The sequence below is a fragment of the Aedes aegypti genome, chromosome 1 (assembly GCF_002204515.2).
Source record: "Aedes aegypti strain LVP_AGWG chromosome 1, AaegL5.0 Primary Assembly, whole genome shotgun sequence".
Classification (NCBI taxonomy): Eukaryota; Metazoa; Arthropoda; class Insecta; order Diptera; family Culicidae; genus Aedes; species Aedes aegypti.
This window is the reverse complement of record NC_035107.1, coordinates 165759135-165786790: the sequence shown is the minus strand read 5'-3', so window position 1 is coordinate 165786790 and position 27656 is coordinate 165759135. Positions and strand designations below refer to the sequence as shown.

Genomic DNA, 27656 nt, shown 5'->3' with positions numbered 1-27656 from the left:
GAGTGGCTACTGAAGCAAGCTCTGTAGAGTAAAGTGGGGCAAAAGTTCGAGTGGGGTAAGAGTTTCTTTTTAAGATTTCTAGCTCAATTCAAAACAAATCTTTTAAATGTCATGGTGGTTTGAATGCTATTCAAGTAAGGGACTTTCAATCCAAATATCATAAAAAATGATTGAGATTTGGAAAAGTTATGGCTATTTGTTGTTTTTCGACGTGAATATTGTAATTTTTGGTCAAACTTTCGTAGCATTGAAACCAATTGAAGATAAAATCTTTTTCAATATTTTATGTAAGGGCATTTCTAGACCTATCATAAGGTTGCTTTGAGGTGTATTAGTTTTTGCATAAATGCTTGAAAACAATTTTTGGCCCATAGTGGGGCAAAAGTTCGAATCAGCGGGGCAAAAGTTCGACCCATGTATAAAATCACGGAAAAAATTGCAAATTGCCTAAAATCCACATATTATCTTCAAATTTAGTTAAATTTGTCTGATCGTGTTAAAACTGTCACCAAAATTTCACATTTCCACTTAGTTTTGCGAAAAACTGCTATTTTTTGAGTATATTGCAATTAACCCGGTTTTGGGCAATTTTTTGATGAAAATTTAGTGTGTATTTTTCGTCAAACTTAAGTTTACGGCTGGTGTAAAGTATGCCTGTCATAAAAGGATCGATATTTTGTGTTTTAGCCAGCGAACTTTTGCCCCACACTAGATTCGAACACTTGCCTCTTGTTCGAATAAGACAATAAATTTTGAAACTGTTATAACTAAAAATGGGTAAATATTTTGACACAAGTTTGTTCAGCAAAATTATAGCCAATATGTTGAAGATTCACTTTATAGTATTTGTTTTGTTTTAACTGCTATTGTTTTCCTGGAAACTTTGATTATACCACTAAGGTCGAACTTTTGCCCCACCTTACTCTAATCATTCTTAGAGTAATTGCGGGTCTTATTGGCATTCTGAAGTAATATCCGAAGGAATTCGAACATGATACTCTGAAAAAGTTTAAGGCGCGGTGGCGCACAGGTCTACTCGGAAGAACTGCATACAAGTAAAATGATGGTAAATTTGTGAATTTTCAAACAAATCTTACCATCAATCTTTAAACTTCTCGCTGTATACGAAGCATGCATTCATATTGACAAAATATTTACTCACTTCGTGGTGCAGTGGCTAGGTTATCAATGGCTGATTATCAATCTAAAGGTCCCGTGTGCATGGCTTGGTGAAATCTTATATTTATTTTAATAAAATTTGCGTATTATTGCGTAAATTATTGTATTTCTGATAGCAGAAAATCTGAAAAGGTCGTGTTTCCACATTGCTAGGCATATAGCCTTCCCGTGCATTCTATACGAGTGAATTGATTCATATTGAATTATGTATAAAAGATCTTATACCGACCAAAATGTGGATTGGGAACTTTGGCACTTGCAGAATAGCATATAGAAAAATGTATTCACTGTATTTTATTCTCCAACCGAAACACAGTGAACACATTTTCATCTAATATTTTTTATTTATCTTTTAGTTTTTATCTAGTTTTTTAGTTAGTTATCTTTTAGTTTTTATCTAGTTTTCTGCTTTTGAAGTTTCGATGATGATGATGGTTACGATATTATTAAATTACGATGACGGAGTGTTGAATAATAAAGGAAACTATTAAAGCCTGTCCACGATAAATTTCAGACACTTTTTTTTTCAGTGTAGGTTTTGAATTATTTCACGGATTGCTGAAACGTTTCACTTATATGACAGCTAAAACTCTCCACTTTATTTCGTGGTACAACATGTTTACATTATCGTAACATTCACTGAAATGGCGTCCAATCAAGTGGAAGTGCGCAAACGCATTTTGTTTGAACGGCAACAAAATCCGAATTTATCGGTACGCGATCTTGCCAAAAAACTAAAGCTACCGAAAAGTACGGTATTTAGTGTTTGCAAATCATTTGACCAGCGCTTGACTGTGGATCGGAAGGTTGGAAGTGGAACAAATCGAAAAGTATGCTCCCGACAAATGGATAAGAAGGTGGTAGCCATTATTGAGAAAAATCCCAATCTTTCTGTGCGAAATGTGGCTCGCAAAGTTGGGAAGTCAAAATCATACGTACAAAAAGTGAAGCAGAGGCTTGTCAACTGTTTATTTTGTAGATATAACTCTTTTATTCTGAAATAAACAATTGTTTTTGTTGAATTATGAGTAACTTTTTTTTTGCTACCATTATTTGGGTGTCCGAAATTTAACGTGGACAGGCTTTAAGTTTTTTTTTTTTTCAAAATAACCAACTTCTTCGCAATTGGCACATTCTGACAGAACAGGTTCACGCTTCATAACGGGTTCTCCGACATTACCCGGAAAACCATTACCCGGAATGCAATTTACCGGAAGCCCATTACCCGGAAAACCATTTACCGGAATGAACCATTTACCGGAAAACCATCACCCGGAAAGACCATTTACTGGAATTTTTTTTGTCTATTTCTCACCTTTTTCATTAACGACCTTTTAACGCGATTCACGGTACTTCAGGTCAGTATTTTGACTTGAAATATTTTAAATGATCACCAGCGATCATGAACAGGGGATGTTCTTCCTTCAAAAAATGTAAGCATCGAAGAGGAGACTAAGATATCTTCGTACTTGATTATGTCAATATGCGCCATCTTCATATATTTGCATTTCATAGATGATTCACCCTTCTTTTAAAATAAGCTGTTTTTTCAGCTTATCTTTCAGCTTGTCTTGGCTGAACTGGCTAAATTTGGCTGCTATGTTACTTTACTTTTGACATTCGATCGTCGGTTCTCCAAGTTTCTAAATGTTAATTAATAAGCAATGGTTAGAATTTTTAACACGATTGGTTGTGCTACTTTTCGACGAGTGTCAATTCACCGAATGTCGTTTCTGTAAACGTCAATCAACCAAATGCAAATTCTCCGTATATCCCTTTTTCTAGAATTACCCATTTCGGGTCATCTGATATTCACCCTTATTTATTTGGTTGGCGGTTCTTTCGAGTTCCACCGATCTCGGCATTTTTGGCAAAATGTGTTTAGTCAAAAATTACCAAAAAATCTTTTTCTTATGATTGCTTACTATTCTTTCTAGTATATTATCCTGGATTCGGGAGACAGACATTCAGAGTTATTGCATTCGTAGAAAAATAGCACAATCATTGTAATTCAAAGAAAAAGTAGATCTATTGAGGTTCAATATTTCGGAATCCAGAGATAGACGTCTCAATGGCGTAAAGTGTCCCTACTCTCGATCACCAAGGCACTCTTAGTTTCGTCTTGATTTTTTAGATTTCCTCAAACCTAAAGACTCCCCTGAATCAAGGCGTATTTTACGGCTACAGCGATATGCACTGCATGCACAGTTTGATGAGCGTGTCTATCCCACAGCGACGCAATTTTGCAGCGATTTTCGTCGTGTCAGTCTAGATGGTTCCCTATAAGAGTGCTTGCATCGACTCAACAACGAAATCACGTCGATTTTTTGTCGAATTCGCTTAAAAAATCGTATTGATTTGGGGGAGCTTTAAAGCTTAAATGAAAATTGCACTGTACTGCACAGTTTTTGTTTAATTTTTTGATACAATATTTAAATTGGATTCTAAACCTTTTTAACTGAAGAAGGTAAGAAAACTATCATAAATCCAAACATTTTCAAATGCTGGGATGTTCCATTTACTCTAATGCACCCTACCTTAATTGATAGGCGATTTTTTCGATTTATATTGACCTCGTTAATATTTCACATCAAATATATAACACAAAAAAATCTTTTCATTCTTTTAAACCTTGCCTGTAATGTTAAGTTTTATAGCCTAAATTTGAAGACATAGTTTTTCGATCTAAAGGAAGACAGATCCTATTCTTAACACTTTTGATTCACTTCGGCAGTGGGGTTTTTCGTTAGCTACTTAATTCATATTTGCCTACAATGTTCGTCGTCTTGTAGTGCCTCTTTTTGCAAAATTTCAGATAATTCGATCGAGAAAAACCTCCCTCCCATGCCAAAGTGAATCATGGAAGTGCCCAAGTAGCTCTGCACCATATCAGGCGATTCTTTCCTAATAAAATTGCAAATAAATGAGATGTGCAATTAAATGTTGGTATCGTAATGTTCGTTGCGGCAAAGTGAAGCTATTCAGAAAGATCAAGCTGAGGTTGGTAATATTGAATACCGCCGGTTCAAAATTATTTCTGGTTGGCAAAGTTGACATACTTGTCAAACTATGAACGAATGTAAAAGTGGTCGATTGACATAGGCTCTCAGTTATTAACTGTAGAAATGCTACTAGAATAGCTTTGTCCCAGTTGAGTGTTAACGCCGGCATAAAGAAAAACATATTTGGTCCATAGCTGTTTGAAGATGTCTTTTGAAAAAGTGTTTATGGAAAACGAGGCAAGATGGTTAGCGTGACATAATTTGTGCTGAGCATCAATGAAAGAGAATAAATATTGTACACAAATGTACTGAAAAAGGTCGTCGAAAATGGAAAATTTGGATTTCCGGGTAATGGTGCCTTCCGGTAAATGGTACATTCCGGTAAATGGTTTTTCCGGGTAATGGTACATTCCCATCTTTCCCATGATAGCTCAAGAGTTTCATTGATTTTCGACGAATTTGAAACAACCTGAGTCAAATGAAGCTGTACCAAGTTGAACGTACCAAGGATGATTATTTAAACCTTCGATCAAATTTCAAGCTAATGTTTCAGTATGGTGATTCATTCCGTTATTTTTCGACTCTTTTGAATTTACATTGCTTATGAAACATTTAAAATTATCGAATTTCTATTTTTTTTATAATAAGTATTGGAAGTTTTAGCAGCACTCTACTTTGAAGTTAATAATCGTTAAAAAAAATTACCTATAAATTTAGCTTAGGCGCCGTCCACATATACGTAACGTTATAGGGAGAAGGGTAGTAAGCTCAAGCGTTACGGCTCACAAAAAATTTTGAAATTTTCCATACAAAAAGCATTACGGTCGGAGGAAAGGGGTTCAAAAATTGCCAATTTCAGCGTTACGTATTAAATTGATGTTGCCTTATCAGAATCAATTTTAGATTTATAATTATAAAGTATACTTTTTAAAAAAATATAATTTTATCATGATTACAAGAACACTCTGCCGTTCTTCGGTATCGGATTGGAAAATATGAACTTCAATCAAGCCTTAATAAAATACGATAGGATGGCTTAATTAGTCGAACACTATATAACAGTAAATGGTTGGTTTATGCAAAATTCGAAACATTTATTTTGCGGAAAATTTAAATAAAAATCTCACAAAACCATTAGCAGAATTTCTCTGAAACAAATTTTCACAAATTTCTGGGCAGAGTTTCCACATAATCCTGGACAGATTTCTGACCTATTTCATATAAAATGCTTGACAGACAAATTACCTGAACAGGAAAGAAGATAAGGAGGTAGATCCTGTGAGTATCTTAGAAATTAGAAATATTTCTTATAGAAATCTGCGTTGGATTTCCGTAAAATGTCACACAGAATTCTCGCATAATAGTAGGTCTTATTCATCTTCTTGGCAATACGTCCCCACTGGGACAGAGCCTGCTTCTCAGATTAGTGTTCAATAAGCACTTCCACAGTTATTAACTGAGAGCTTTCTTTGCCTAAGTTGCCATTTTCGCATTCGTATATCGTGTAGCAGGTACGATGATACTCTCTGTCCCTGGGCAGTCAAGGAAATTTCCATTACGAAAAGATCCTGGACGGACCGGGAATCGAACCCAGACACCTTCAGCATGGATTTGCTTTGTAGCCGCTGACTCTAACCACTCGGCAAAGGAAAGCCCCCATAACCGTAGGTTCTAATCGGTTTTCTGTGCATCGTTCAACTATTATTCTGCAATGCTATGAAAATATGAGATCTTAGAAAATGGTTTTGGTTAAAGAGCTTATTATATCTGTAAAATTATTGCTCCAAAAATCACTTGATTTTTTCCATCAGGCTGCTCAGATTGATGATGCTTTCGAAGAACGAGCCTTTTTTGAAAATAAAAAATATAGATTGTCGAATTTTCCAGCCAATTTCTAACAATCATTGCTTTTGAAAACCTCCAAAAATCGACCGTTCTAAACGTTCTTCCATATTCGTGTGAAATTCTATTACTTTTGAGATTTTTTTATTACCACAACATTGTACAATACAAGTTGAACGATGTACAGAAAACCGATTGAAATTTCATTGATAAATTAAAAAGATACAGCATGCACAATGTGTCAATTTTATAAAATGAACAGTCCTTAAAAACTTAGGGACCTATTTTGTAAATCGAGCAGATTCATGTGAATCGTCTGTATTTATTGTCGATCAAAGCAAGCATGCATATTTCAGATGTCACCCGTCGACTCCCATAGTAATCCAGTCACATAGAGTGACATCTGTCGAAAAGTTCGAGTGACAGAGCTGAGTCGAGCGAATTTTTCGGTCGACAGCGACTCCAGTCGAGTCATTTTGATCGACTCGACTTATGAAATAGACCCCTTAATTCTAACAGGTTTTTCAGCTATGCTATGGTGGATTGGTACTGCACCAGATTTTCATAAAATGAAAACCGTGAGACGAATCAGAAACAATCATCAATGACGCGTACAAATTTCAATGACTAATAATAAATAATTTCTTACTTAACGCGAAGTAGGAAATTTGTACGTGTCATTAATGACTGTTTCTAATTCGTCTCACGGTTTCCATTTAATGAAAATCTGGTGAATTGGAATCATCTTACTAAATTGGGGAATTGGGGCCTTCCTTAGCCGAGTGATTAGAGTCCACGGTTACAAAGCAAAGCAATGGTGAAAGTGTCTGGGTTCGATTCCCGCTCGGTCCAGGATCTTTTCGTAATGGAAATTTTCTAGACTTCTCTGGGCATAGAGTATCATTGTACCTGCCGCCACACGATATACGAATGCGAAAATGACAATTTAGGCAAAGAAAGCTCTCAGTTAATAACTGTGGAAGTGCTCTTAGAACACTACGCTGAGTAGCCGGCTATGTCCCAGTGGGGACGTTAATGCCAAGAATAAGAAGAAAAAAAGGAATTGGGAAATGATAGAAATCTTATATTATGCCTTTCAGCATCAATAGTGCAATAAAAATAAGAATTACTGCATGAGTACCGGCACTGATGGTCGTACTGGTTTTCTATACTGCCTTTTTACGCCTACTTGTCCCATGTTCCTTATAAACCTTTTGGACTGCGGAACAAATATGCGTAGAACGGCAGTAGATAATATATAAACTAATAATAAAACATGGAAGGTGACAAAAATATATTATTTATAATTCTGAAGAAAAATAGCTGGTTTGAAATTGTTCCATTAAAAGATTAACTGAGGGCCTTATTTTGTAGGTCGAGTCGATCAAAAAAGACTCAACTGGAGTCACCGTCGACCAAAAATTACGCTCAACTCGGCTCTGTCACTCGAGTTTATCAACAGTTGTCACTCTATGTGACTGGATCTAGGACAGGACGTGACAGCTCAACTAAGACTGCCCGGTTGTTTTCCAGTCGATAACCTAACGATACAAAAGCCAGTGCTACCAGTATCTTTTTCAATCAAATCTTGTTAAACAATTAAAAAATCAAAGTTCACATTTTGGTTGTTTCTTGCACGCTTCATTCATTTAGTGCAATAGAGGGTGCTATACTTTTATAATATTAGGGTAATATTCAAAACCGGAGATGTTTTTCAATAAAATTTAAACCATGTTCATTATATTGCACTCAATTGAGTATTTTTTATTTATTTTAGCATTGTAGAAGCACATGGGGTAAACTTAACAGCGAATATAAACAGATTTGAAACAAAAAGATTTCATGAAAAAAAAAATTCTATGAAAACCCTAATGTACGAATTAGCAACACGGCCGGGCTAGCAACAAAGTGCCCTGTTGCAATCCAACTCAACGATGTGAAAGTAGGCCTTTGCCAAAACGACCAATGAGAAGTGGTCTTTTCTGACAGGCAATTGGTTTCGTTTTTGTACTTTGACCTGTCACGTCTTGTCTTAGGACTGGATTACTATGGGAGTAACATCTGAAATATGCATGCTTACTTTGATCGACAATGACTACAGACGAGTCACATGAATCCGATTAACAAAATAGACCCCTGATATCCAGAAACTATTTTGTTTTTATTATGATGTTGTAGCTCTTGGTATATAAGGTATATGAGTTATAGATACCGTAAAACGGGGTAACTTTGATAGTGTTTTGGAAGAAAAAATCAATATTTATCATGCTTTTTCAAAGAATTGCAATTAATATTTTTAAAACAAGTACAGACATCCTAGCTATCAATTTCACTTGATAGATTGCCAAAAGATTTATTCTGAATGGATATATTATTTTTCATATAATCGAAAGTAAATTTTCTGTTTTGGGGTAACTTTGATAATGGAGTACCGTAATCCGGGGTATCATTGATCAGCGGGGTAATATTGATCGGAATGACTCATCTCGTAAAAAGTTGGTATCATCATTTATTGATGAAACATTTCCAAAGCATGAATGTTGCTTCTCTTTCTTATATTAATGAGCTATTAAAAATTGAGATTTTTGCAAAAATTGCGTTAACTTTATGCGTAAATTTGTCAAGTTTGCGAAACAATGATTTCAATGGTTAAGGATGACACTACCGAAGATTCATGTCTCACATAAGTTCTGCAAGCGATATGAGCAAGGAAAATGCGGTTCTCACTAAAAATGGCATCGCCCAAAACGATTTTGCTGTCAAAACTTTTATAAGTATGTTCAATTAGGCAACATTAAGGAATTACTGTTAAGAATGTAAAATTCGCTTAGGAAATTGCCTACCTTTAGGAGTATTTCGCAGTTTGAGGTGTTTTTAATTTTAAATTAACTCAAAAAGTAAATGAGATGTAAGCGTTTGGACATCATATTCGGCTCCAGGGTCCATGATTTAAGTAAGTAACGACATTTTCAATATTACCGAACGTTGTTTACATGGATGATCAATGTTACCCCATATCAGCTGAATGAAAAAATTACATAAAACATTTTTGTAAACAAAACACAAAATACTGTATGTAGTCACGAGCTATGGGTGGCAGTACTTGTTTTAAAAAAATAAAACTCAGAACATTTGCATTTCTGAATTAAATTTTTAAGAAATATCCTAAAAACTGATCAATGTTACCCCGGATTACGGTATAAATCGAACAAAATTGAATGAATTACGGAACATTTATAGGGCGTTGCATACCTCTATGTGTTTAACGCTACATGGAAATTTGTTACTTAGACTACAAAAATGGTTCCAGTTTGTAAAAATGGGTTTCGTTAAGAGATTTGAGACCGAATTCATGTTCTACTAAAACTAGACTGTCATGGATAAGTGACGAACTCATTACGACTTTATCAAATAGTGATCGTAGAACATATTGGTTTTTAAACGTTGCAAAAAAGCGAAAATCTTGTAAATTTTTAATATTTGTATATAAATCCTCAAATGCACTTGATTCCAACGAAAAAAGCTTTGACATGAAGTGTCATATTAATCCTCTTTACTTTTGCATTCGTTTTTCTTAACTGATTGACAGAAACATTGTTATTTCGTTTAATATGCTGTGGTTCTCGCACTATCAAAGTTACCCGCATTATCAAAGTTACCCCGTTTTACGGTATATAAGTTGTTCCGCTCATAAATCATATACATATTCTTGTCTCAATGATCATCTTGTTTTCTGATATTCGATACATTTATCAGAACAAGTTGCTCTAAACGAGTGAGATCATCAAGCGATTTGATATGAAAATTGTCGTTGAATTCTTGTCCACATTATCGTAAAAATCTCATCATGATATTTAAATTACTTCTTTGTCGTATGAACAGAAACCTCGCGCAATGTATTGCTATTGATATAGGTCTTACAACACGAAACCACATGTGGTGTACAATATTTTCAGCTGCTTCTTCTTCTCAATGTAAATACTAGTACACGCATTTAAACACTTTATCAAGGCGTGTGCCCTATCTTTACCAAGAAAACAATTTTCGCTTACAGACGGCAATGCCACACCATTCACCAAACGCTCTTCCACGATTTACCCTACATTGTGTGTCGGTGTGTTTTATCAATTGCAGATGCACCCGTTTGCGCAACGGACCGTGAAGAACTGCTCGGTGCACTCAAGCACGAAACACTGCAGCTCAAGTGCGAGGTGGATGCATCTCCCCCGGCAGAGTCCTTTCATTGGACGTTCAACTCATCCGGTGAGCAAACAGAGCTACCGGCCCGGCTCCATTCCAGCGAGGTAAGTTTTTCCGTGCGTCAATTTTCAAGCTTCACCTCGATCGAGACCAGAGACTGATAGTTAATTATCTCACTGACAGACGCTCTCTCTCTAGTCTGCTGAGCTGTTATTAGAAGGTGTCGAATAAATTGTCATTTTTATAATTGAAAAAAGGGAAGCTCCCGAAGAACGAGCCTGTTTCTGCTGCTGACACTTCGCTATTGGAAAATTAAATTTGGTAAAAAATCGGTCCATTCATTCAACTTGCTAATCGAACCTGGTCAAAAAAAAAACATTCTTCTTTATTTTTAACGATATGCGATATGCATTTTTTCATGTCAATACAAAACGAAATGAAACACGGAATTTCTAACAATTTAACCATTAAATTTTAACAAAAAATAAAATACATTCTCATTTATCACTCACTGTATGGCCTGTGGAATAAATGAAAATTATATTATTACTATATTCTGTTTATGTCAACGGGATTTAGATTGGTTTCGCTCGCAGTGTAAGGGAGCTTGCAGAAGAATGTAATGAAAGCAAGATTGATTAGGGGTTGAATTTTGAGAAAAGTGAGAGTAGATATCTCTCACTTATCGCTCTTGGTAAAAATCATGATTCGTAATACATCATGAGAATTTGTTTCCTCCCTTGCTTTAGACGAAAACTGTCTTTCACAAAGTTGATTGTATTTGTTAGGCTCTTTGTTTGGTGTTATTCAATATGAGATTGATCCACCTTTTTATAGAAATGAAAAAGACAACTTTCTTATTTGTGGTATACAGCATAGTTAAAGGCCAATAAGTTTCAAGGAACATTTCCTAGAAATGTTTTTCTGTAGCTCTAAATTGTCCGATTTAGAGCATTCCCTTATGTTAAAATAGAGTGATCCATTGTTAACTGGTTTTCTGACTCCAGCAATTTCAATTATAATATCTCATCAAAGTAGTCTATAAACCCGCTTAGAGATTCAAAAAATGCGCACTTGGAGAGTGAACTACTTATCTTCCGTTTAGGAGTTGTTGTTATTTTTCTTGCAAAAACAAGCCTACTACGATTGTGAATGTGTCACGATTCCGTTTCATTTTCGCGATATTTTACAGAATTATTCGAAACTAGTGGTCCCGGCAAACTTCGTCTTGCCATCAAGTAGGCTATTGAAAAACTCCATGTGACGTCCCATACAAAATGACAGTTATATTCACTCTCATTTTTTCGACTTTCTCGGTGTATATTTAGAGTTTTTTTAACATACAAACACGTCGGAACACTTCAAGAATCTAACTGTGAAAGAATCGGGTAAATCCATTGACTCGTTTCCAAGTTATTTCGTGACATACAAACACCTCTCCATTTTTATTTATATAGATATCGCATACCCTTGAATCGAACCTGGTAAAAAAAATCTTTCTTTTATATTTTCGTCCGAATGTCGTGGCTGGGCTTTACAAAGAATGAATTTAAAATTAAGTTTCATGAAGAGCCGGTCAGGAAAGTGAAAAAAATATGTAGAATGGAATGCGAGTGGAAAGAGTGTAAAAGCATCCACCTTCTTATGGGCATACCGACTCAAGTCCTTGGACAATTTTCACACTCTTTTGAAGTTTGCCTTTCCATCGTCGTCTTATTTTTTTTTTCATATTTTTCTACTGGTGTTTGCAGCTACCCTTTTGTCGGTTCTTATTATTATCCTTCCGGGGCTTTCCTTCATATTATGCGATGAGATTTTTCCTAACCCCACCCATTTCATTGTTTCTCCTTCCAATCAAATCACAAAGATGGTTGCGCCAGGGCGTATAAAGTTTCCCTTTATTATGCACCGTGTTGGAAGCGATGAATTCCGCTTTAAATACAGTGCTTCATTAATGCATTCAAGTATTTTCAGAGGTGAAGAGTTTATGGTCATAGGCTAATTGGACACATTGAGGCTGCCTTTTTATGTAACACTTCATTGTTATATTTGTATCGTATTATGATGCTTGAATACGTACAATGAACACAGCAAACATATTTTATTCAATCGTTTTTCTCATCCAATGTTCATTGGGGGAAATGGCTTTAATGCTAATTTCTTGGATTTTAAGATTAAGAAGTTGTACGTTGTTTAGTTTATCTTGGTGCAACACGTCTTGAAAAACATGATTCTGGTAAAGATTGCTCTGGAAATTTACTTTGCTTTAATCATGAGAATCCTTTTTCTAATGTATAATATTTTAAAATTGTTTTGATTTACCAATGAACTGATATCTGGAAAGATTTTGTTGATTCTCCAAGAAGGTTTCTGATGAGATCTCTAGAAAATTTCTGACGAAAACCGTAGTAGGTTTCTAAAAAAATCCTGAAAGGATTGTGGCAACCATTCTAGAATGTTTTCGATGAGAATCATATAAGGATTTTGATAAATATCCTGAAACGATTCTTAGGAGAATCCTAGAAGATTTTAATGCGAATCCTGGAACGACTATGATGAGAATTCAAGAAGGAAGATGATGGAATGAATTGCATTCGGGAAGGATTATGATAAGAATAGGGGCCCGGATAGCCGTAGCGGTAAACGCGCAGCTATTCAGCATGACCAAGCTGAGGGTCGTGGGTTCGAATCCCGCTGGTCGAGAATTTTTTCGTAAAGGAAATTTTCTCGATTCCCAGGACATAGAGTATCTTCGTACCTGCCACACGATATACACATGCACAAATGGTCAATCGGCAAAGAAAGCTCTCAGTTAATAACTGTGGAAATGCTCAAGAGAACACTAATCTGAGAAGCAGGCTTTGTCCCAGTTGGGACGTAACGCCAGAAAGAAAGAAGAAGAAGAAGATTATTAGAATCCAGGAAAGATTCAATGTAAACCCTGAAAGGATTCGAATAAGACCTTCCAAAGTTGGAAAAATTATGATAAGAATTCAGGAAGAATGTTGATGGAAATCCTGGAACAATTCTTATGAGAATCCTTGAAAGGTTCTGATTTCGAAAGATTCTGAAGAACATCCTGGAAAGTTCTGATGAGAATACTGGAAAGATTCTGACGAGAAATCTGGAAGGATTCTCTTGAGAGTCCAGGATGGATTCTGATGTGGGATCTGAAAGGATTCTGACGAGAATTTTATTTATTTAATTGCTACTTCTTGGATCAATATCTTAATCCGCCAGACTGTTAATATAAATACTTAATTCTATGTTTAAAAGTACATTTGGATACATTAAAATCAAAATAACATCCTACATCATTGAATGCCCGCAAACAACTAGACATTGGGCAGTTCTGTCCATATGTCGTTCTATGCGGTCGTATAACCAGCAACTGCCTCTCGCGGAGCTGCCTTGTCGGTGCGTAAAACCTCAGTTCGTTGGTCAATTCCGAGCAGTCGATGTTATTGGACAACAAGTCATACACAAATAATCGCTGAATCTTAGTTCGTCTGGACGTCAATGTTTCCAAATCTATCAGCCTACAACGACTTACATAGTCGGGAAGATTCGTTGGATCGTTCCACGGTAACTGCCTTAAACAATAGTGGATGAAACAGCGCTGCACCTTCTCAATTCTGAGCATATGCGTTGCATGGTATGGAGACCAGACGCACACTGCATATTCCATGACGCTCCTGACCAGCGAGCAATACAGAGCCTTCAGCGTGTACACATCGCGAAACGATTGCGAGTTTCGTCGGATAAATCCCAACACAGCAAATCCTTTCGCTGTCACGGTGCTTATGTGTCCAGTGAACTTCAACTTACTATCTATTATTACGCCAAGATCACGAATGGAAAACACGCGCTCGATGATGTTGTTACCGATTGCGTAGTCGTGAGTCACGTACGTTTGGCGCCGCGTGAAGGTAATAGTTTTGCACTTGTCTATGTTCAGTTCCATACCATTCTCTGTACACCATGAAATCAGCTCATTTACGTCAGATTGTAATGCACAGCAATCGAGAGTCGAAGATATTTCTCTATAGATCTTAAGATCATCCGCATACATCAGCTTTCCAGATTTTAGACGGACGGCGAGATCGTTTATGAATAAGATGAATATTAGCGGGCCGAGAACACTTCCCTGCGGAACACCGGATGATATATCATATGAATGAGAACATGTACGGCCGACTTTCACATGAGCTTTTCGATCGGTCAGGTAGGATCTAAGCCATTCGGTTATCCAGTCAGGAAGCCCAATATGCTTAAGCTTGCTGATTACAAGTTCGTGAGGAACTTTATCGAAGGCTTTCGCAAAGTCGAAATAAAATGCATCCACTTGACGCCGCTTCTCGACGCTATTCGACAGAACATTTGTGAAACTCATCAGATTCGAAACTGTCGATCTTTTCTTTACGAAACCATGCTGAACATCGGAGATTATTGGACGTACTGCGCTGTAGAGACTCCTGTGTATAATCTCTTCCAATACCTTTGCGATACAGCACAGTATTGAGATGCCTCGATAATTTTCGACAGAGTGAACACTACCGGACTTGTGAATCGGAGTGATTGAAGCTACTTTCCAAATCTCAGGAAAAACTTGTTCACGTAGAGAGCGATTGAAAATTACACTAATTGGTGTCTTCAATGAGTCTGCACACTCTTTGAGGAATGTCGGAGGTAAGCAGTCTGTGCCTGCACCTTTAGAGACGTCAAGCTTTTTCAACGCAGATGAGACTTCGTGTTGAGAGATCGTTATCATTGGTAGACTTACGTTAAAAGATTGAATATTCTGCCTCGCCGATGATGAGAACGTAGGCTAGCTTCACTCACGAATGCTAGGTCAAGAATACGTCCATTCATATTACGAAGTGAGTTTATTTGATGTAGTCCAGAACCGATCATGGATTGGGTTAACATTATTTCCGATTCTGAAGAAGCATTTTGCGGCAAGTAACTGTAGCAATCATCATCGAAATGCCATGTCAGATGCGGTAGATTGTAATCGCCAACGACGACAATGGAGTCACGAGTTGATGATAAGTTGCAAATCTCCTGTACTGCAGATGCGTGCGAATCATATACATCGAAATGGGAGTTAGGCCGAATGTAAATTCCACATACGTAAATCGTTGTATCAGGCAGTCTAACAGCAACCACAACCTGTTCGAGGTGGATGTAGTCCGTTAGCTCAACAGCACTGCAACGAAGAGTCGATTTCACAGCGATTAAAACGCCTCCGCCTCGCTGTAACGTGCTGGTATTGTCATTGCGGTCACAGCGAAAGATGCAGTAGTTCGATGCTAACTCTGCGTTAACCACATCAGGGCGCAGCCAGGTTTCAGTAAGAACAATTATGTCATAATCACAAGTTTCCATTTTCATACGAAACTCATTAGTTTTCGTTCGTATACCCCGCACGTTTTGGTAGTAGATTGTCAAATGGCTTAAAACGGTCTCATCACGAGGAGAATGAAGATCTATGGGACACGTTGGGGATTCTAGAATCCTGGAAAGATTTGATAAGAATATGGAAAAAAAAATGAATGAGAATCCCGTGATGATTTTGACGAGAATTATGATAGCTTTCTGACGAGATCCTGAGAAGAGTATGTTGAAAATCCTAGAATATAACCTATTAAAAAGGGAAAATTCTGATGAGAAATTTGAAGAGATTCTTATAAGAATAAATCTAATTTTGATTTTCTCGATTGTGTTTTTCACTAATCGCAATACAAATTAAAAAAACAAAGAGGATCCAGGAGGAATTCTGAAACGATTCTGATGAGAATTCTGGTAAGATTCTGTTAATAAATCTTCGAGCTGTTTGGTAGAATACCTATAAGTAGATGAAAAAACCGAATTTAGTACTATACCATTTAATTCCACTAGAGTTTGTATCCTTTGACAGATACGCGTATTTCGACATGAACTGTAAGGCCGTCTTCAGTGTCGTGTACTAGATTCTGTTGAGAATGCTGGGAAAATTCTGATGAGAGTTTCAATAATATTCTGATAAAAATTACGAGAATATTCCAATAATAATCTCAGAGTCCTCCTCATAGGGCTCTGATGAGAATACTCCTCTATCTATCTACATAAATAAAAATGGAATGGTGTTTGTATGTCACGAAATGGCTTGAGAACGGGCTATCGGATTTTGAAAATTCTTCCATAGTTATGTTCCTGAAGTGTTCCGACGTGTTTGTGTATATAAAAAGCAAAGGATATTTCACGGGAAAGTTGAAAAAACAGGAGTGAACGGAACTTCCATTTTGAACGTTTTTAAACAGCCTACTTGATGGTAAGACGAAGTTTGCCGGGACCACTAGTATTCTGATAAAAGTCCAGAGAGATTTTGATTAGAATCCATAGAAATTCTGATAAGATTTTGTTGAGAGGAGATATAATTTTAAAGTGATGTCTACCACGATTCTGATTAGAATTAAAGTTTCAAAAATAAAGCATTGATCTTCCGATATCAAGAAATAAAACTTTGTTGCTAAACCAGAGTTCCGGAATTATTATCGAACTACTACAAATACTTTAAATAAGCTGCCGATTATTTCACCTTTACGAAACAGTTGGGTTAAATATTTCGCATGATGAGATGGACTAGTTTCAGGACAGAGACTGGAAGAAGAAGGTTTCTGAATTTGAAGCCAAGCATATTCAATCAACTTCCTGAGGAGATTAAAAACTTCCAATCATTCAGCAATTTTAAACGAATGTTGAACATTGAATCTAGTGTATAGTGGTTACTACGCAGCTCAAATTTTTGAAAATTACTCCGCATAATCAAATTCCGTTGTTCTCAGTGCATGGAAGTTATAATTTTGATTTTCTCGTTTTTCTTCCCGATTTGGCCATCATTCTGGATATTCCTCCGCTTAAATCAACGTCTTCAAAACACTCGCCTGGTCCACGCGAAAAAAAACATCATCAACCAACAAACCCATAAGACCGGCTTATCACGGCTTAATTACACACCGACATCGGACCTTGACTACGGAACGATATCCTGCTGGGGACGGAATGCCATCGGAGTACAAAAAACACCCTGTGTGTTTCAAGTGGTAGCAGCAGGTAAGTGACGAAATACGAAAAATCTCTTCAGCAACACGAACTGGAATCATACCGGTGTAGAAACTTCAGTCAAAAATGAAAGGTCTTTGCGTAGATGGAAGGAATGACTAACAAGTTAGTCAAGGGCAGCTTAGAAAAGGAAAGTCAATTCTTTAAAATTCAGATTTAATCTTTCCATCCTATTATTTTTATTTGAAAATGTAGTATTTCAATCTTACCCAATTGAATACCATTTTGATTCATATTACGGACAGCTTCAAATTCCGGACACTCTCGTTTGTATGGGAAACATTTCACACGAAATGTTTCAATTTTCGCCGTCCAAAAGTTCTCATTTTCGAGGCTCGTTTTATTGGGTTTTTTCCATGAATATCATTGCAAATTTATAATGCCCAACTACCTTAGACGTCTCTTAAGTGGTTGAACGATTTCAATTGATGATTTGACTGTTCCATTAATGATTATCATGAGCTGTCCGTAATTCGAATCAAAGCGTCCGGAATATGAGGCAAAAGTGAGGGAGCGTCCGGAATAAGAATCATGAAAAGGCCACACGTTTTGATTTATTTAAAATTATTCAAGTTGCGGACGCGTATTCTTTACCCACCATCCGAAAGCTAAGGGCTTCCGACGCTCGATACCGCTAAAAAAACATACAGAATGATTTATTTTGTATGGTCCAAGCTGGGTTATACTTCACTGAGGCCTTAAGTGTCCGTAATATGAATCAAAACGGTACAATATTAAATCACGACTTTGACTATTTCTATATTTTGAAAAATAACAAAAAAAGTGGAATGTTAATATCTCTGTAGTCTTGAAAGTGACAATGAATTCAGTTCGTGTTTGAGATTCTTTCAAACCAGGTTTGGAATACTGTACGATAGCACTGGCTCCGGGAGATAAATCAAAATTTAATTAGATCGTATTTTAATCTACACTCGGCTGCTCTTTAAATGGCACTACTCCGGATGACTGATGGTTGCCCTCAAATACGCGGTATGCTGCTCTCGCAAAAACAGACGGTGGCTTCTCAGTCGGTCGGTCGGTGGTTGTGGCCTTCCAGACGCTTCCTCGGTTGCCTTTTCCCGTAGCAACTTCAAAGACTTGATTCTCGCGGGCAACAAGGGCAAAAGCTTTTAGTGACTATAGGAAAGTAAAAATGCTCCATAGAAAATTTAAAACTGCACCATGTTAAATGAAACTTTTTCATCAATATAACTAATAGAATGTTCCATTGACGGGGTTGGTGGATTGACGGGGTTGGTGGTCTGATGGCTACCGCTTCTGCTTCGTATGCAGAAGGTCTTGGGTTCAATCCCAGGCCCGTCCCTTTCCTCGTACTTTGTAGTTGTATATCTCTCACTTGCTTCTATCTTCCATTCTAAATATATCACACTCAAACTATTCGTTCATAGCAAACGCTAGAACCAAAGACGGACAAGAAACCGTTTCCCTAACGCTTCCTACTTCCACGCGCACGCCTTTCTTACGCCTGATACATAGGCAGTCTGCTAACCACAAAAGCAAACCTCTCTGCCATGCCTTTCCCCCAATCCATACACTCCCGCATGAACTGACGTGGATGCAGTGGAATATACGGTCTACGTGGGAGTCAGTTCAATGCATCATCAATTCCTCCCCCTTCTCCTCATTGGTCTGCATTCTGACGTGGCAGGTGCCATTGTTGCCTAAAAATAGAAGATCACCAGCACTTATACACTGAGGATGCCTGTTAGTCCCAAGTAGTCATTCGTTTGGTTCCTTGTGTAAGTGCAGCTGATCTGGCGATACTGGAGTGCATCCACGGGCGGCCAATCAAGCTCAAGCTCAAGCTCAATATAACTAGTAGAATGTTCCATATAAGTATAAACGGAATCGCTTCATAAATACTGGGGATTGGCAAAATGATTGAGATAGGCAAAAATTTTGCCTAATTTCAAATGCGCATAACTCTATAAAAAATGAATAAAATTGGATGCATCTAGAAGCAGTTGGTGTAAAATTTGGTCTTGTTGTAAGAATTTACTTGGTCATGCATATTGGCCACCGGACACCGGAGATGTTCTGAATTTTCCCAGGTCATGTCCAAATGGCATTTTTTCTGTCACTTGTATTTTTGTGCGGTGTAAACTTATATAGATGTTTACAAATTTCCAAGGAACTAGAACTAATAGGAAGTTGAATGACGGTGGACGCATTAAGATTCGTTAAAATTCTTCAGAAATGTTTCCATTTTCTTAAAACTGGTTCCGGAAAACACGTCAGTCACCAGTCAACGCCAAATAAATGTGTTACATCAATTAGTTCGATACAACCTCGTTAACGATGTTACGTCAATTTACTCGGTCCATGGCTGTGTCCCTCTAACTTCGATGTTGGTCTACGCTCTCCAGATCCTGTTGTACCTGATCAAGCCATCTCGCCCGCTGTGCTCCCCACCTTCTTGTACCAATCGGATTCGACGCAAACACCATCTTTGCAGGGTTGTTGTCCGGTCGTCTTGCAACATGCCCTGCCCAACGCATCATTCCGGCTTTCGCCACCTACTGGATACTTGGTTCGCCGTAGAGCCTAGCGGAGCTCGTGGTTCATTCTCCGTCGCCACACACCAGTCTCTTGCACTCCGCCAAAGATGGTCCTAAGCACCCTTCGTTCGAATACTCCAAGTGCTTGCAGGTCCTCTTCTAGCATGGTTCATGCTTCATGTCCATAGAGGATCACCGGTCTTATTAGCGCGTTGTACATAGTACATTTGGTGCGGGGGTGAATCTTTCACGACCGCAGCTTCTTGTTAAACCCATAGTAGGCGCGACTTCCACTGATGATGCGTCTCCGTATTTCACGACTAACATTGTTATTAGCCGTTAACAAGGATCCTAGGTAGACGAACTCATCAACCATCTCAAAAGTTGACACGAATGCCATATGTTTGGTAAAGTGTCATTAATAAATAATAATAATAATAATAATAATCTCAAAAGTATATATATATCGTAACACTGCTTCCTAGGCGGGCTCTGTCGCGCTCGGTTCCGCCTATCAGCATATACTTTGTGTTTGACGCATTCACCACCAGGCCGACTTTTGTCGCTTCACGTTTCAGGCGGGTGTACAGGTCTGTCTCCATTCCATATGTTCTATCCGTGTCATCCTCGAAGCAAATAAATTGGCGGCATATTGTGAAAATCGTACCTCGGTTTTTTGACCCGGCTCTCCGCATTACACCTTCTAGCGCGGTGTTGAACAGCAGGCACGAAAGTCCATCACCCTGTCGAAGTCCTCGGCGGGATTCGAACGAACTGGAATGTTCGCCCAAAATAAATCTTCACGCTATTCTGCTCACCGTCCATCGTTGCTCTTATTAGTCTTGTATGCTTCCCGGGAAAGCTGTACTCCATAGCTCTACGCGGTCGGTATTGTCGTATACCGCCTTAAAATCGATGAACATGTGATGCGTTGGGACTTGGCATTCACAGCATTTCTGGAGGATATGCTGTTCAGTGAAGATTTGGTCCGTCGTCGAGCGGCCGTTGATGAAACCAGCTTGATAACTTCCCACAAACTCATTTGCTATTGGTGATAGACGACGGAAGATAATCTGGGATAGTACTTTGTAGGCGGCATTCAGCATAGTGATCGCACGATAGTTTTACATTCCAGTTTGTCGCCCTCCTTGTAGATGGAGCATATGATCCCCTGCTTCCACTCCTCCGGTAGCTGATCTATTTCCCAGATTCTGACAATCAACCGGTGCAGACAGGCGGCCAGAATCTCCGGGCACATTTTAATGAGTTCAGGTCCAATACCATCCTTGCCAGCTGCCTTGTTGTTCTTGAGCTGGTTGATGGCATCCTTAACTTCCCTCAATGAGGGCACTGGTTGATTTCCTTAAGGTGAAACATCTTGGAGTACAAAGATGGCCGTCACAATGGCCGACTTGTGCCCCTACTCACGATTTCAAAGGCACTAAACTGGAGAAATAGTTGTCAAACATTTCTGATCTTCTTATTCTAAGCTTTCTGCTAGTGCACAAAGCTAAAATAAAAAGTTCACTGTACTTCCTTCGCGAGATTTGTGCCTTTGAAGTTTTAGTGCAATCTTAGAAATTGATTCCAAACTGTTTCACCTTAATCCGCCGTGCTGATGTAGTCGCTTCCTCCGCTGTCGTGACCTTCTGCGCCTGTGTTCTTCGTGCCATTGAAGTGTTTATTGTAGTATTCCTTCCAATCACCTCACGTCAGTCAGTCAAGATGCTTTCATCCTTATCCCTACACATTTCGGCTCGCGGCACGAAGCTTTTCGGGGTGCGTTAAGCTTCTCGTAGAACTATCGCGTTTCTTGTAAATGATGCAACTGCTCCATTTCTTCACATTCCACTTCTTCCAAGCGACGCGTTTTGTCCTGGAATAAGCAAGTTTGTTGCTTTCGTTTTCTCTCATATCCAGTTTTGTCGCGTTCCTTGCAGCAGCATTACAGCTCACGCTGCATCCGTCTGCTTCAAAACCTGCTTGCATTCTTTGTCGAACTAATCATTACATGTCCTCCTTTCCACGTACCCGACGATGCCCTCGGCTGCGTTCTTGAGGGTGGTTTAGGGGCAAAAGGTCGAAGATGTCATAGATTCCTTGATGGCTGCTTTAGCAGTCCTCTGGGGTGATCTTCAGGTGTACCGGCTGTGCTGAATGTAGGTGCTGTGAATGGTCATATTCTTAGAGGCGACAAAATTTATCAGTCATAGGCCGTTCTCGTTCGTCAGCCGATGGGCGCTGAACTTTCCAATCGTCGGTCCTCCTGGCCAATCTGAGCGTTCAAATCTCCTATGATGATCTTGAAGTCGTGGCTTGGGCAGCGGATGTACTCGCGTTCGAGCTGCGCGTAAAATGCGTCCTTGTCATCATCAGTGCTTCCGGAGTGAGGGCTATGCACGTTTATGATGCTAAAGTTGAAGAAACGGCCTTTGATCCTCAACTTGCACATTCTTTCATTGATCGGACACCACCCGATCACGCGCCTTTACATATCACCCATTACTATAAAAGTTGTTCACAGCTTACGCATGTTGCCGTAGCTCTGGTAGATGGTATGATAACCTTTAAACGTTCGCACCATCGAACCTGTACAGCACGCCTCCTGCAGCGCTACGATGCTGAAACCTCAGACGATGATCAGCTGCCCCTGACATGGGGAACAAACGCTTTTGTGAGCCGCTCCTAACATGGAGTACAGACGCTCCATGTTTGCAGAAGCAAAAGCAAACCCCCTTTTCCCTGTCATTATACGACCAAAGCTCCCATGCAAACTGAAGATGGTCGAGTTCAGTGACTGACAGATTTGACATTGAATTCGTCATGTGTTAACTTTATTAAGACATATGTCATATAGAGGTTTCCATAAATCAAATATTGTCATTGTTATGTTCAACTGAACTATTTGACTAGGACATTTTGGCTTTCAAGCGTTAAAAATGCGCTTCACAAATTGCATTTCATTATGATGAAGTAGAACAAATAAATCATATTCATCAGATCTTCTCTACTTCAAATTCTGTTATATAAAATTGCTTATTCTTCAATTAAAAATTTCCTTTTCTTTCTTCATTATTTAACGCATTGTACTTTCCAGTTCATCTAGTCTAATATGATTAATATTACATATTTGGAAATTTGACCAGAGATGAAATGTTTATATCATTATGGTGCAATTTTAATTTTATATGGAAGTATTTTTTATCCATTATGGAACATTGCTTCATTAACCCTTCTACCAGCAGCTTCATTTTTTATTATTGAGTGATTCCAAGCAACAGCACCAAAATTTGGTAAATTTTTTAATTCATTTTTTTCTATTGAGCTGAAACTTTGCACAGTTTTCCAGTTCCATCTAAATCGTCATTTTCCGATATCAAATCTTCAAGTTGAGTCACGACTAACTTTTCAAAAGGGTGTATGTGAAAATGGTTCAAAAATATTCAAAAAGCTGCACAGCAAAAACGGTTCGTTCGATTGTTAGACAACTAAAGAAACAAAGTTAGACAACTAAATAAAGATTCCAAAAAAAATACACACAGTAAAAAAAATTTTTTTTTGCATTAAAAAACATAATTTTTGACACAAAAACTCAAATATCTCAAAACCCTATCGGAATACCAACGTAATTTTTTGAGGGAAAACGGTCCATTATATTAGCTATCTACCATAAAAATTTGGTGATGGTAAACCAATAAACAAAAAAGTTATGACATTTCAAACATGTCACAATTTTCACATTGAGTAGAAAAACAAAATTTTTTTCGGTGTAAATTATTACGGGAACCGCAGTTTGTTGCTGATTTTATTGTTAAGGGCCTTGCGTCAATTAAACAAGTCGTTCTCATGTATTCATTAGTATTATGTATATTATATGTATAAATATTATGTATATGTATAAATATTATATGTATACGTCAATCAAATAGTTCTTTTGCAGTTTTAATTGGATGCTCACGTTCTTTGGCTAAACTTGCTCTTGTGGCCATGCGCTTTATGGTTCCTCCAATAGCATCACAAGGACCTTTGCCATGTGACGTAGCAAAGAAATGCCATTCTGCATCAATTCCGTACTTTGATTTAAGTTGACATAGGCTCGAAAAATTCTTACGGTTTTTGTACTGCGATGCTGCTCCATCAGACATGAAATATATCTTTCTGATTTCTTTATCCTTATCAACGCGTAAAAAGTTAATCATTTTGGCAATGAACAAATTTACAGATACTGAGTCGTGTCTTAAATCTTCGGAAATTACAATAAAACTAAAATGTTCAATTTGCGTACTTCCATTGAAATAAATAACGAATGGATGAATTGTAGCTTGTTGTACGTTCCAGTGATGGGACTGCACTTCATCTTGCAATACAAAGCTATAGTTTTCAGAAAAATCACAAATGACTAAAAATTCATTTTTCGTATTTTTAAAAAGCGGGATTGCTCTGTTTTAATAAAGTCGTGAGGAATTAAACTTTCTAATTTCAAGCAAAAAAAATGACACAAACTCATCTACAGGTTTTACAATAGTTTCTAGGTCACACCTATCCGTGGTCACCCATTGCTCAAATGATAACTGATCAATATAATTTTCTTCAAACTCAGCGAATAAAGTATTTTCCAATGATGAAGAATCTGGACAATCCGAACAAGATCGTAGATAGCAATTTGATGTTGTATTTTCACACAAAAGACTACCAGTTAACATTTTAATATCCTTTGATAAATTGATTCTTTTCAAACTATGTAAGATTAGGTTAATATTTTCGTGTGTTGTGCACACACAAACATTATGTGTTCCTGAATTGGATAGAAGCTTGCATTGCCTTGGACGAAGGCTTGCAAATGAGGAAAAACCTACCTTAATATTTTCGTTAATTTCCTTGAAGTGTGTATACGCTTCTTTCAAAGTAGTCATCATTAATCGTTTTTGGATTGCTTGACGCTTTCCATCTTTTTTTACAGATACATAATCTTTTTGGCCAGGCATAGCTCTACTTACTTCATCGTTTTCAAAATATTGAATTATTTTTTCTTTTGTCTCATCTGTTAATGAAGTACTCGACCTAGCATTTTTGGTTGCAAGACAGTTATTTTTGAATTGTTTTGCCTCTTTTGCTGAAACACTATTGAGAGAATTTTTCTTCAGTTACGTACAATAAAAAATATGACACTATCAAGACTTTAGATCACAACACTGGATCGCGTCTAACTTTCTAATAGATGCTATAATAGTTATGAATAATTATATAAAATAACATGAAAACAACTTGTTAACCTCATGTGGTACCCTTAACAAAAAATTCAGCAACAAACTGCGGTCCTAAAAAAAATTAACAATGAAAAAAAAAATTTCACTAAGTGTCAAATTTGTGAAATATTTGAAATGTCATAACTTTTTTGTTTATTGGCTTACCATCACCAAATTTTTATGGTAGATAGCTAATATAATGGACCGTTTTCCCTCAAAACATTACGTTGCTATTCCGATAGGGTTTTGAGATATTTGAGTTTTTGTGACAAAAATGATGTTTTTTAATGCAAAAAAAAATTTTTTTTTACTGTGTGTATTTTTTTTGGAATCTTTATTTAGTTGTCTAACTTTGTTTCTTTAGTTGTCTAACAATCGAACGAACCGTTTTTGCTGTGCAGCTTTTTGAATATTTTTGAACCATTTTCACATACACCCTTTTGAAAAGTTAGTCGTGACTCAACTTGAAGATTTGATATCGGAAAATGACGATTTAGATGGAACTGAAAAACTGTGCAAAGTTTCAGATATTTTTGAAATGGTCGATCAGAATCGACTTGCATGCCTCGGTGGAATCCCTCTATTAAAAAAATATTTATATCGCATATTTTTTTTTTGTTTCTCGATATTTTTGCACCAGTCAGTTCTCAAAAAACTCTTCTGGTTTTGGAATATGCGTCGATATTGGTCAATATGGATCCGGAGATATTCCAAAATTTCTTGGGGGATCGACGCGTAGCCATAACCCACGTAAATATCTCAGCCTGCAGAATTTTCATGGTAATCGGATATACACTCCTCGAAATGATACATTAATGCAAGTATGTTGTGAAAAAAATGAAGTAGTTTGGTGCAGCCATCTTTGAGTAATGAGCATTTATGTTTCTGGTACCACCCTGGACAAATAAAAATCGTGAAAACTCTAAAAAACCTCATATCGTAATTTTAAGATTTCTCCAAGAATACTACCGAATTATATGATTTTTTCAGAGTAGCTCCTTTTTACCTGGTATTGTATAGTACATATTTTTTAATAAATCGACCAAAAACAATAGCCGTCAAAGACATTTAATCTAGAAAATGTTGGTCCCACAAGAAACATCGGAATATCTTCAAAACCAGAGCACCAATGATTAATATCGATACGGTTTTTGAAACTAGAAGAGTTTTTTGAGATCTTTTGAAAAAATGGTGCAAAAATATCGAGAAACAAAAAAGTTATGGCGATTTGAATATTTTTTTGGAGGTAAAAAATGAAGCTGCCGGTAGAGGGGTTAACAAGGGGTACATTCCGCATTTATTTGGAGCTTACTTTTCTATTTATCGTTCATTGTGAAATTGTTTAGTGATACAATAATCATTTTAAATAAAACAAATCGTATTTTTTTTCTTCGGAGCATTTTCACTTTATCATTGGCGCATTAAAGAGGCTGCCGGCAATGAATGTTTGCGCAAAGGGTTAACCGTGCAAGTAGAGGTTGAAAAATACACACAATTTTCAAATGTTACGGATGCCTTGCATGATCCTTCTTTTTTTCATACGTTTAACACTAATTCGTTTGGTTGTACTTTCTCTTCAATCTTTTGCCAGGGCGACCTTTTGCACTTCAAAACTGCACGATATCCAACCAGTCTTCCGACTCGCTACACATCGAATGCATCGAAGGATTCGACGGTGGCCTGCCACAAATGTTTCTGCTGGAACTAGTGGAAGTGCCAACTCTCAAGCTAGTGAGGAACCTCAGTTTGCAGGTAAGTTTAAATATTTGAAGATATGTTACAACGAGGTGGTTCAAATTCTAAATCATATTTAAAAATTCAGTCTCCCATACCATCCATACAATCATTATGAGTGTTGTCAAATATTCCCGAGCAAGCGAGAATATCAGAATCTGATTTTGGAAAGATGGTCGAAAATTTGATTAATCTCACAGCAAAAACTCGACATTTGAAAATATATACACAAGATTAAAATGAAACACATTCATTCAAAAAATGGCACATCCGAACAATTTGGCGCTGGGAAAATATCGAAGCGCAATAAGTAGAACCAAGAACTTATGCTCTCTCTATTAATTATCATCTCCTTTTATGAATCATGGATAATTTTGGTTGTTGAACTTTATTTTATTATTTATTCTTTATCGTCTGTCAGATCATATTTTGATATTGATTTTTCCGCTAACCACAAAGCTGCTTATTTTGACTTTATAATATCCTAAAGACGCATTGTTCAATATAATTTTTGAATTATTTTATTTTTGAATCCCGTCACAGCTAGTCAATGATCTAATTTCCACTCCTATTTCCATTCGTTACCACTTGGTTCCCCTTGAACAATGTATTACAATTCATCGTTGCCTCAATAAGAGCGCTGAAAAAAAAGACTGGATGAAACTTCCTTTCCTTTCACGTCTACTTCTATCCACAATTACGAATCCTGCTGAAATAACTTTTAGGGTAAAAGCTTGTATGTTTGGCAATATGCACTTCTTTCCTAAATCGCAATTTCACTGACAATTGTGACTGTAATTGTCTGCAACGCAGACTTAAGTCATGAAAGG

The 27656-nt window shown here is 37.3% G+C and overlaps 1 protein-coding gene across 1 annotated transcript in view; it reads left to right on the top strand.

Moving 5' to 3' along the window:
* Positions 1-27656, top strand: part of LOC5570293 (hemicentin-1) — a 409353-nt gene that overhangs the window by 325603 nt on the left and 56094 nt on the right. The window contains exons 10-12 of the mRNA XM_021853033.1: positions 10158-10327; positions 17195-17318; positions 26684-26844. Of these exons, the coding sequence (XP_021708725.1) occupies positions 10158-10327; positions 17195-17318; positions 26684-26844 (455 nt within the window). The remainder of the gene's footprint in view (positions 1-10157; positions 10328-17194; positions 17319-26683; positions 26845-27656) is intronic.